Source organism: Bos indicus x Bos taurus, chromosome 29, assembly GCF_003369695.1.
Source record: "Bos indicus x Bos taurus breed Angus x Brahman F1 hybrid chromosome 29, Bos_hybrid_MaternalHap_v2.0, whole genome shotgun sequence".
Classification (NCBI taxonomy): Eukaryota; Metazoa; Chordata; class Mammalia; order Artiodactyla; family Bovidae; genus Bos; species Bos indicus x Bos taurus.
The window spans coordinates 3,800,317-3,812,457 of record NC_040104.1 but is presented as its reverse complement, the minus strand read 5'-3'; the positions used below and the strand labels follow the sequence as shown (position 1 = coordinate 3,812,457).

General features: G+C 56.4%; 1 protein-coding gene across 8 annotated transcripts in view; it reads left to right on the top strand.

Moving 5' to 3' along the window:
• The window catches only part of ANO1 (anoctamin 1), a 172,487-nt gene extending 163,313 nt beyond the window's left edge, over positions 1 to 9,174 (top strand). For all 8 annotated transcript variants that reach the window (XM_027531437.1, XM_027531435.1, XM_027531439.1 and 5 more), the window contains 3 exons: positions 355 to 539; positions 5,270 to 5,375; positions 7,245 to 9,174. In XM_027531437.1, coding sequence (XP_027387238.1) covers positions 355 to 539; positions 5,270 to 5,375; positions 7,245 to 7,508 — 555 coding nt within the window. In that variant the 3' untranslated portion in view covers positions 7,509 to 9,174. The remainder of the gene's footprint in view (positions 1 to 354; positions 540 to 5,269; positions 5,376 to 7,244) is intronic.
• Positions 9,175 to 12,141: the final 2,967 nt, after the last annotated feature.

Genomic DNA, 12,141 nt, shown 5'->3' with positions numbered 1-12,141 from the left:
GAGGCACCTACCGTGGGTGCAGTTAGCCCTGTCTGACAAGAGGAAAAGCAGGCACAGAGAGGTCAGGCCACTTGCCCAGGGCCACCCAGCCAGCAAGAGGCAGCCAGCATCGTCCCCCAGCCTCCTCGTTCCAGGGCGCCCTGTTCTCATCCCCAGCGCTCTCCTCAGAATGCTGGAGGGGCTGATGGGGTGCCCCTAACCCTTCATTTGTTCACTTGGCGAGCCGGGGCCATGGGGTCACGTTTGCCAACGTGGGTCACTGGCCAGGCCCCAGGGCCAGCGCTGCCCAGGCTTAGGTGGGGCAGCGCCCCCTCCCCAATGGGGGCCACACTGACCACTCCGTTCCCTGGCCAGGCGTTTGTGATCTCCTTCACGTCTGACTTCATCCCTCGCCTGGTGTACCTCTACATGTACAGTGAGAACGGGACCATGCATGGCTTCGTCAACCACACCCTCTCTTCCTTCAACGTCAGCGACTTCCAGAACGGCACGGCCCCCAACGACCCCCTGGATCTGGGCTACGAGGTGCAGATCTGCAGGTACCGCCCAGCAACTCTCTTTTTTTTTTACATTTATTTGACTGCATCGGGTTTTGGTTGCACCATGTAAGACCTAGGCCCTGACCAGGGATAAAACCCAGGCCCCCAGCACTGGCAGCGCAGAGCCTGAGCTGCCGGCCTTCCAGGGAAATCCCCAACAACTCTCTTTAAAGAGCCCCATTTGGTGGGCTTCTGGAAAAAACCCAATTCTTTTGCCCAGTTCTTTTCGGGCAAATCACAGAACAGCTCAATCTTGCTTCAGAGAAAGAAAAAAAAAGAGATTCCTGGGTTGGAGGTTGTTGTTGTTGCTTGTTGCTCAGTCGTGTGTGACTCTTTGCAACCCCATGGACTGCAGCTTCCCTGTCCTTCACCGTCCTTCTACCGGATGGAGGTAGGAGGTGATTTATCACGTCCTTTAACTAAGAAGTCCAGGATAGCTTCAGGCATGGCTGGATCCAGGGCCTGCCATTTGTCATCCAGCCCCATTCTGACACTGCCTCTCAACATGCCTCCTGCACATTGGCGTCATTTTCCGGCAGGCAGGAGGGAATCCCCCAGCAGTCCTCTCTACTCAAAAGTCTTGGTGGGAAGAATATTTCTTTCCCACAAGTCAGCATAAGTCCTAGGATTGAGTCTCACTGACCTGCCTTCAGTCACAGGCCCCTCCTTGAAACCAATCACTGTTGCCAGAGTGTGGGGTCTCTGGCTAGGTCTGGGTTATATGCCAGGGTGTGGGGTTGTGGCCATAGATTTGGGGACATCTCAAGGAAAACTGGGGTTTTCAAACAAGGGGTCATGGATGCTGGATAGGCAAAAGTAGCAGATACCTGAGACGGTCATTCAGAGCAGGCAGGGAGAGCCCCAGGAGAGACAGGGGCAGGGATGGGGTGTGGGTGGTGGGGGCGAGGGGTGCCCCAGGAGAGACGGGGGCAGGGATGGGGTGTGGGTGGTGGGGGCGAGGGGCACAGCCAGGCCTGGCCATTCACTGTGCATCTTCCATGGGCCAGCCTGGCAGGGTTAGGGGCTGGGGGCTCGGGCCTAGGGACTTGGGAACGGGCAACATGAACCCTGCTGTCCAGGGACCTTGTACAGGGGGCAGCAGAAGCGTAAACAGATCCAGTTAAAGGCGTAATAGTAGCTGGAAGCCTAGGGGAAGGGTGGGGGCATGGGGGGCGTTCCAGGGAGAGGGCATGTGGGTGAAAGCAGGGTGGTGGGCACGGGTGGGCTCTGGAGCGTAAAGCGTAAAGGCCCAGCATGGTGGACGGTGAGACCGAGGGAGCGGGCCGGAGCCGCGTATCCCGGCTCAGGAAACAGGACTGTGGTGTGATGGGCCCCGGGCCAAGATGAGGCTGAGAGCAGGGGGCAGAACGGAGGCAGTGTGGCCGCAGCTCGCTCAGTATCCTCTGACGGGCTAAACCGCCTGAGACTCAGAACAGGAAGCCCTCAGGGACCAAGACACATGTCGCAAAGCCGGAGTGGCGAGGCCCGGGCCTTTCTGTGCAGGGCGGTGTTCACTCCAAGCCTGTTTACTCTTACTGTGCACCTAGCTCTGTTAAGCCCACCTGTCTGTCTTCATACCCTTGACCTGGCAGCAGGCTGTGAAGGAGGCTGCCAGGCTCCAGGGTACTGACAGCAATGAGCAGTAGCTCGTGGCTGCAGAAGAAAAACAAAACACAAAAACAAAACAACCAACAGCAAAAAAAACAGGTCCGAGAAATGGAAAACAGCACACCTGGGGTCCCGGGAACCGGCAGGCAGGCCCGCCCTGCGTAGGTGCAGCTGATGACTTTGAACAGCACCTGTGTCCCGGTGAGCCCCAGGGATTAAATTACAAGACGTGCTGTGTGTTCCGAGTCAGGGCAGGCACTGCACTTACTCTGAGACCCGTACAGCGGTGAAAATGAACAAGCTGGAGCCAGGCCTGCCAATGAGAGAAGGCAGACGACACGCAAATACACAACATGACACGCTGCGGGCTGTTCAGAGGCCCACCCACCGCATGTTTCAGGGCACACAGATGTGAAGAGGCCGGGGGAGCTGCTCCAACTCCCGCGTGGCCGCCGTGGGCAGGGTCGGCCTGGAGAGCTGGGGGTCCCTTCCTCCCCATCATCAGCAGGCCTGGGCTCCAGAGACCCCTGAGCTTCCAGTCCGGGCCCCCTGCTCGCCTCTCTTGCTTTGTTTGAACGCCCCACACCAAGAACACGCTCAGTCTAACCTATTTAACTCAAAATGAATTTCAGAGAAGAATGATTTCGAACAAAGAAGGCAGGGAGATAGGTGGTCGTTTTATTGTAAATCCCCTCAAAAGGTCAGTGTTGGTGTTTACAGGGTAAGCGTTGGTTCTCGAGAATGGAGCCCCAGGCACCCAGGTCTTCGAAGTAGCCCCCTATCCGAGCATTGGTCAGGAATCCTGGTCACGCAGCGGGGTGGGCAGCGGGAGGGCTGAGGAAACAGGCCAAAGACCCCGGGGGTTTTGTGGGGGTTGGTTTTGGGTTTTGGCCATGCCAGGTCATGGGATCTTCAGTCTTCCCTGCCGCCCTCCGGCTCTTAGTTGCAGCATGTGAGGTCTAGTTCCCTGACCAAGGATCGAATCTAGGCCCCGTGCGCTGGAAGCACAGACTCTTAGCTCCTGGACCACCCAAACACCCCCTTTTTAAGTGAGACCCTTGCCACCTTTCCCCCACAGAGCTGGAAGGTCATGGCCAGCCCTCTCTGCTCCCTGGGACTGTGGCTTTAGTCAGGCCCACCTGTCCGTTGGCCACAATTAAGTCCTGTGAGTGCTGTGAGCTCCACGCTGCTAGCTGCTCCCGCTCAAGCCACCTCCCAGGTAGTCGGCTGCAGGTGGAGCAGTACCCAGCCCAGCCCGCGGCCGTGGGTATAAAAAAAGCAGCTGAGAGCTGTGATCACTGCCACCATCTATCACCACACTGAAACAAGCGTGGTCTCACTGAACGCGCACAGCTGTGATCACTGCCACCATCTATCACTACACTGAAGCGAGCATGGTCTCACTGAACGCGCACAGCCAGCTCCAGAGAGGGCACTCTTGTCCCCGGTGTGGGGAGCTTGCAGGCTGAGTGCAAGAGCTGAGCCGGGGAAACAGCAAGATCATCTCTCACAGAGGTCAGTGCAGGTGGTGGGGCTTGGCACCTGGACACGTCTGTAAGTGGGCTTTGAGGTATGTGTAGGAGTTCACCAGGTAGCACAAACACATTTCCCAGCATCCTAGTGCGGCTGGCCCTGAGCACAGAAGGAAGAGGGAGGAGCAGGTGTGTGTGGCTGCTGACGGTGGGAGAGCAGTGGCCGCTTGTTCCCATAGGAGATCAGGTTGTACAACTTCTGCACAGCTCAGCAGCTGGCACCAGAGTGCCTTCCCCGCCCCATCCTGTCTCTGGGACTGGCAGCTTACTGCTGCGCAGGCTTTCTGAGACTTCTGTCCTGTTGCCTCAGAAGACACACAGCTCTGTGGATGAGGGGCCCTATCTGTGCCCCCAACAGCCCTAACCCCTGGAATGGGGCCTGGTATGCAGCACTGCTCACTAAATTCTTGTGACGTGACTAAGTGAGGGAATGCCAGGCTGAGGCCCAGAGAGGTCAAGCGATGCCACAGGGACACACAGTGAGGCGGGAGCCCAGTCTGGGTCTGTACCAGGCCCACACCCCCAGAGCCAGGGGCCTCCTCTCCTGGGCCCCCAATGGGGCCCCAGCTTTCCAGTGACCGGCAGAATGCACCTGCAGCCCTGTACCTGGAAAACGCCCTTTCTCGGAAAGAAAGCGAGGCTTTCTCAGGCGGCTTTGGGGAAGCTCTTCCCACACAGAGAGGGTTGGTCCTGTTAAAACCGGGCACCCCAAATTTGGGAGCAGCTGGGGGGCCTAGGTGGGGACAGAACCCCGGGTTCCCCTTCTTCCTCTGCCCCCACCTCGGGCATCTCTGGACCTCTGACAAAAAGGCAGAACTAGAGCCGTGGAGGCCCCCATGCTCCCGCTGTACAAGGGGCAGAGGCGGGCCCTGGGGGCCCTGGGAGTGAGCACTGTCTCCCAGCAGGGCATCAAGAGCCACATCCAGAAGCCGTAAGAAGAGGGGTGGGTGGATATTTATCACAGGGAGATAAGGACGTAACACTTGGGGAGGTGCCCTTCGGGCACTGGGGCTGGCAAGGTGGCAGGGGACAGGGTGGACCTGACCACACCAGCAGTGTGTTTAACCTCATACATGGGCTACTTTGCAAGAACGTTTCATTTTTTTCCAATAGTTCCCCCACAGAGAGGGGAAAGCCTGAAAAAGCTGTTTTCACACTGGATCTCACAGCACGTGGCCTGGAATTCTGTGGACGCAGGGGGCGGGTGGGCTGGGTTGAGGCTCTGGTTTAGGGACCCCATCCCCTTCCACCCGGAAGGCCCCACTTCCTGTGTGTGACTCACTGGAGTCTCCAGGGTGGGGGTTCTTTTTGTTACCAGGGCTGCACTACCTTCAGAGTTTGGGATCCCTGGGCAATATAGTCCCAGAGCCCCCTGCTGTGGGCCCCCAGCTGGGCTTATGGGGACACCCTTGCAGGCCTGCCCAGCCCACGTGGGCACCGGGATCCCTTCTGGTGTGGGGAGAAGCCCCCCACACTGTGTGAGCCGGCAGGGCTGGGGGCTGTCCTGCAGGCGGCCCAGGCTCTCCTGATGCGAGTCCTGCGGCGGAGCCGGACCCCAGCTCCTCCTGAAGGCCCACCTCGATTTTGCAGGTACAAAGACTACCGGGAGCCGCCATGGTCGGAACACAAGTATGACATCTCCAAGGACTTCTGGGCCGTCCTGGCCGCCCGGCTGGCCTTTGTCATCGTCTTCCAGGTGCGAGGGCCTGCTCGACTTCCGGAAGGGCTGGGGGCTGAGGCGCCAAGGATGCGCTGTTGCCCAGAAAAGGGTCAGGAGGGCAGGAACTGGCCAGGGTCAGGGGTTTGGAGGCTGGAGGACTCACCCTGGTCACCCTGGGGTGTGAGGTGCTGGTGACCCCAGGCCCTGGCCAAGGAGAGGTCCCAGACCCTCCTGAGTTAAAGGAAGGTGGGGATGGGAGGTGGTCAGGGCTGGCGGGGTCCTGGCTGACACCAGCCCCCACCTCCAGCAAGCAGGGGACCCGGCCCTGCCAGTCCCAGTCTCCCGGGAGGGGAGCTAACCCTGAGGCCAAGGATCCAGACCCGGGAGCCAGCCGGCACACGGCACTGAGACCCCAGCTGGGGCGGTCGTGCTGAGGTTGCCTCCGGGGTGTCCCCCTAGCCTGGGGTCCCAGGAACTGGGGTCAAGCCCCAGCCCTGCCCCTCTACACATTGTGGCCCCCGCCAGGACCCCCAGCCCCTGAGGCCCCCTGCCTCGACCACCAGCCTTCCACAACCCACTGCAGTCAGACTAGTATCTGGGGCCCAGTTCCCCAGAAGCTGAGCCTGAGATGAGGATTCTGGTGCAAACGGGTTATTGAGGGAAGCCCTTGTTGCGGGGCAGTTGGGGTGGGGTGGGTGCTGCTCAGCAGGAAGGGGGCCTGGGCCAGAGCGTGAATCCTGCCACACAAGTGGGCCCACCTTGATGCAGGAGAGTGCCTCTGGTCTGCCCACGTGGCCCTTCATTGGCTTCAGGCCAGGACCAGGGAGACGGAAGGGGGCAGTTCCCTGCAGACAGGCAGCTTTGAGTGTCAGCGGCCACAGCTGAGGGCTGGGAACGTCAACCAAGAAAGATGACGGGGGATCGGGGGGTGGGGGGGGAACCGGCACCCTCTATGACCAGTAGACTGACTCAGTCACATGTGCTCACAAGTGCTGGTCAGATGGAAGTTTGAAAACTAGAGATTTCCATCAGTCTATGAAAGCCAACTCGTCTGCATTCTACAGACCAGAAATGTAAGCAGAGAGGCGGCTGGCATGGATTCAGGGCAATCCTGGGAGGCCTGACAAAGGGCAGAAGGGCCTGCGGAGTCCTCAGAGATGGCTTAAGCTCCATTTGTTTGTGTTCTTTGCGTTTTAACTACTTTCCCTTGAAGCCTTAGCACTTGTTGTATTTAATCCCCTGGTAGCTCAGCTGGTAAAGAATCTGCCTGCAATGCAGGAGACCCTGGTTCAATTCCTGGGTCGGGAAGTTCCCCTGGAGAAGGGATGGGCTATTCTTGGGCTTCCCTGGTGGCTCAGATGGCAAAGAATCCACTCACAATGCTGGAGACCTGGTTTCAATCCCTGGGTCAGGAAGATTCCCTGGAGGAGGAAATGGCAACCCGCTCCAGTATTCTGGAGAATCCCATGGACAGAGGAGCCTGGTGGGCTACAGTCCATGGGGTTGCAGAGTCAGACACAACTGAGTGACTAAGCATGCGTTGAGGAGGGAAAGAAAAAGGAACCCTCTTACACTGCTGAAAGGAATGTAAAAGGGTGCCTCGGCTACAGTCCATAGGGTCCCAAAGCATCGGACACGACTGAGTGACTAAGCACAACCAATCAGATCATTTCTTAAGCCTGGAGATACAGACTCATGCAGACAGTTTTCCTGTTCAAGAGGGCCCACTTCCTGTCTCATCTATGACCTCCGGGGAAACCAAGGCCAGGGAGGTGCAGGGGGTATCTGAGGTCACAGGGCCGGGGTGATGGGCGGAGCAAGGTGCTGTCCGTTGGGGCGCAGGGGGAGGTGGGAGCGTTTCCGGGGTCGCCCCTCCCAGCCCCCCGACGCTGACTCTCCTTCCAGAACCTGGTCATGTTCATGAGCGACTTTGTGGACTGGGTCATCCCCGACATCCCCAAGGACATCAGCCAGCAGATCCACAAAGAGAAGGTGCTCATGGTGGAGCTGTTCATGCGGGAGGAGCAGGGCAAGCAGCAGCTGCTGGACACGTGGATGGAGAAGGACCGGAAGAAGGCGGAGCCCTGCAACAACCACAGCCCCGCCCCAGCCGCCCCGCCCCCGCCCCCGCCCCCGGAAGGCCCCGACTTCCCCGGAGGCTCCCTGTAGCCGCTGGGCAGCCCCAGCCACCGCACTCTCCATCCCGGGCAGGCGGCTTCTCACACCCACCTGGCCCCTGGGCTCCTGGGTTTGTGGCAAACCTGGAAAACCGCCTTGTAGTAGGACAGTGTTTCTCCATCTTTTTCTACTTTGTTTTGTTTTGTTTTCTGTTGTTTTTGCACAAAACCATTATGCAGGGAATCCTGTTTAGTGTTCAGCGTTAATCAAAATGACCGCTGGGGACAGGGTGGCATGCAGCAGATGCGGGTGTTTTGTGGACACAATGCTTGGAGTCTGGGGTCTCCTTGGCAGTTGGGAGGTGAGCCCCCAGAAGTCATCTTCTTTAAACCCTCCTGATGCCTTAAGAAAGGTGAGGTGGCATTCCAAAGCATCGGGCAAAAGCTGGTGAGAGATTTGAGGGCAAACAGAGAAATGGATGAGGGATGACGTTGTTGACACCCGTTCCAAATGACGTCACTTGTCTCTAGGTCGAAAGAGTCAGATTGTTTCATCGCCTTTTCCTTCCATGGGTTCAGAAACCGAGACACTGCTCAAAATGCAAGGTGCCCTGGCTGTGTCGCTCGGAAGGCCTGGGGGCCCCGGCTTCCCTCTGAGAGAATCAGCAGGGTGCAGGCGTCTGAGTAAGCAGTGACAGGCACCTCCCCCCACCACAGTGAAAGAGGAAATGGTATTTCTCAGCTGGTGTCTGACCCTGAGACCCCGTGAACAGTACAGGCTTCTCTGTCCATGGAGTTCTCCAGGCAAGAATACTGGAGTGGGTTGCCTTTCTCTTCGTCAGGGGATCTTCCCGACCCAGGGATCGAACCTGGGTCTCCTGCGTTGCAGGCAGATTCTTGACCATCTAAGCCTCCAGGGAAGCCCACAGGGTGACAGAAAAATGAGCAGTGAGAGATTGTGACCTCGGAGGCGTTTCTGCAGACAGCTTTAGGGTTTCAAGAAGTCTTAAGGCTTCCAGGGGTACTTTTGCAGCTTCAGCATATTTATTGGGTTTGTTTGTTTGATTAAATCAGTTCTACAGTGGATTTAAGGGTTTTTCCTCTGTAGCTCAAAGGTGGAAGGCGTTTATTTTATTAGCTAACCAAATATCATTGAGAGGAATTTGAACTACTGTTACTACCAAAGATTTTTATTAATAAAGGCTTCTATTTTGGTAACACTTCTCTATATTTTTACTTACAGGAATGTTACTGTTGGAAATTATCATTTTAAAAAACTTGTAAAAACAAACCTCCATAGCTGATAGGAATGGTCTCAACTTGCAGCCCCATTATACTAACGATGATCTGAAGTTTCTCAAGCACGCAGAGAAACGTAAGAGAAACGTTCCAGCAAAGGGAGGGGCGAAAACACGAACATGTTTGTCTTGAACATGTGGTTGGTGAGCGCGGACATTCCCGTAAGCTGTCGATTAGGAGGGACGTCCGCAGGTGTCATAGCTTTTTGTTACTTGCTAAAATCATGCCATCTGATGCTTCTGCTTTCTCTTGTACAGTAAGTAGTTTGAAATGGGGTTTTTGTATATAAACATTGTATTAAAAATGAGGTGATTACCGAATATCCTTTTATGGAAACCTTTTCTTTTTTAAAAAGTGAATGTACACAGATACACAAAGGCTGAACATGCATCTGAATAAATTTGTATACATGAATCTTCCTTCCAAACCCTGTCCACGTGACTTCTGCCCCCAGAAACTCAAGGGGCCAACCTCAGAGTCCCCTCGTGATTGAACCTGCAAACTCAGGGAACTCGTAAGCCTCCATTTCCTCAACGCAGGACACGGGACCCATTCTGATGTTCCTGGGACTTTGTCCGAGAGCGTGTGCGTATGTATGGCTGTGTGGGCCTGTGTGTGCACGTGTGATTGTGCCTGTGTATGTGTCTCTGTTGCTTTGTCTACACCTATGCACAACTGAAGCCAGAAGGAGAAGGGGGTGGCAGAGGAAGAAATGGTTAGATGTCATCACTGACTCACTGGACATGAGTCTGAGCAAACTCCGAGAGATGGTGAAGGACAGGGGAGCCTGGCATGCTGCAGCGGGTCACAAGGAGCTGGACACGACTGAGGGACGGAGCAACAATGTAGGGGTGGACACACCTTTCCAGCTGCCTCTTCCGCGATCCCCACATCCTGACCCCTGGTCCCGCCAACCCAACAGAGTAGTACTGAAGATTTCGTGGACCTAAAATTGCCCCCAAACCTTTAGGGGAGCATCCCAGGATTGCCAGTGTGTTTTCTTTTTTCCTATTGATTTATTTATCTCGCTAGGGCTTTGTTGTGGCGTGTGGACTCTTAGTTGCAGCACGTGGGATCCAGCTCCCTGACCAGGGATCAAACCCAGGCCCCCTGCACTGGAAGCGTGGAGTCTTAGCCACTGGACCGTCAGGGAAGTCCCGCCCGTGTTTTCATTTGGGCGAATGGGGACACCTTTTCTTTAACCCATCACCTATAATCCCCATCGTTTCTTGAAAGAAAGACTCTCTTTTGCATCCAAACATCAGTGAGGCCTCAACCCGCAGGCCTGCAGGGCACCCCTGGAGCTGCTGTGTCCCCAAGGAAGTCTCAGCAAACCCGAGCCCAAGAGGCCCTGGCTGCCCCGCCATCAAGAGCGTCCTTCTAAAGCTTGAGGGCGGCTCCCAGGCCAGCATCGGCCCTCCCCTCTCATGGGGCCTCCCAGGGGCCTGAGAGGCTCACAGGGGACCTTTAGCCCCTCCGGGTTGTGAGGAAACGTCGTCGTCTCAGAGTGGGGCGGTGATCCGCCCCCCGCCCCACCAAGAGCACAGGGCTCCCTGACAGCCAGAGCTTACAGACACGCATCCCTGCAATGTTCAAGAAGCAGCCGTGAGCAAGGCAGACACAGCCCCGTCCCTCAGGGGCGACTTCTTGCAGCAGGCATCAGATGCGGAGCGAGAAAATGCACCCCAGCACAGGATCGTCTCAGAGGAAGGAAGGGGTGCTGATGAAAATATAACAGGGGTGTGGCTGAGGGTCACTCAGAGTGACCAAGTTGAGCAGGAAGGCCCCCAGAGTCTGAGCAGGGAGGACCCGGAATGTAAAAGCCTGGAGAAGGGCCAGAGGTTCCAGCAGCAGCGGCAGGCACAAAGGCCCTGAGGCAGCGGTGCGCTGGGCGGGTTGTAGGAGCAGCGAGAAGTTCGTCATGTCTGGGGGGCGCAGGGCGGGAGGCGAGGAATCAGGAAGCAGCGCACACCAGCCGCCCCCCTGCCTGCCCTGGCTCCCTGAGGACTTCGACCTTGGCAGGAAGTCCACGGCAGGGGCTGGCGGCCTCCACCAGGGCAGGGATGGAGCTGACTCACACAACTCAAGGTCTTGGTGGTGTTGGGTGGAGACTGCAGAGGGGTTGGGAGCCAGGGAGGAGAGATGCAGAAATTCAGGTGAGCGATGTAGGCCTTGGACAAGGGTGGGAGGAGGTGGGGGTTGGGGGGGAGCCACCAGATTAACTTCACAAAGACCTGGGCTCTGGCAGCAAAAGGACCCCCAGAGATGAGCGGGGCAGATGGCACCGTTGTTTCACAGACAGGCACAGTGGGGACCAGAGAGGGTCAGGGCTCCGCTCTGGTCTCACTGCAAGCTGGCCCCACAGGTGCCCCTTGGACCCAGGACCCTGGCACCTGGCGCCGAACAGTTTCTGCTCCTGGTCCCTGGAGTGGAGTGGCAGGAGCAGGGCAGGGCTGAGCCCCAAGCACAGACAGTGAAGGACTGGGGCTCGTGGGGGCCTGAGGCCCGGGGCGGGGTCCCTCATGCCAGTGATTGACCCTGAAGGTGAAGGCCGCCTTGAGCTGTGACCAGCCTAAGACACCTCTGTTTTGTTCAGTGCTCATTAAATCTTACTTAATTTAATATATAAAAAGGGCCTCCCTGGTGGCTCAGACGGTAAGGAGTGCCTGCAATGCAGGAGACCCAGCTTTGATCCCTGGGTCGGGAAGATCCCTTGGAGAAGGAAATAGCAATGCTCTCCAGGATTCTAGCCTGGAGAATCCCATGGACAGAGGAGCCTAGAGGCCCACAGTCCACGGAGTCACAAAGAGTCGGACACGACTGAGTGACTGATGTTTTCACTTTTCAGTATACAGAAAACTGCACAAATCTTGAGTATACACTCAACTGTGTATACTCAACTGTGTAAATTCAATTCACACACACCTCTGTAATCAGCACCCCAGAAGCCTCCCTTGGTGCTCCCGTCTGGTCACCCCTCCTCACCCAACTGTGACCCTGGTCCCTACCCACCATCCTGACTTCAGCAGCTGGTTTGAAAGAGGAGAATGAAAAAGTTGGCTTAAAGCTCAACATTCAGAAAACTAAGATCATGGCATCCGGTCCCATCACTTCACTGCAAATGGATGGGGAAGCAGTGGCAGACTTTATTTTGGGGGGCTCCAAAATCACTGCAGATGGTAACTGCAGCCAGGAAATTAAAAGATGTTTGCTCCTTGGAAGAAAAGCTATGACCAACCTAGACAGCATATTAAAAAGCAGAGACATTACTTTGCCAAAAAAGGTCCATCTAGTCAAAGCTATGGTTCTTCCAATAGTCACGTATGGATGTGAGAGCTGGACTATAAAGAAGGCTGAGCGCTGAAGAATTAATGCTTTTGAACTAT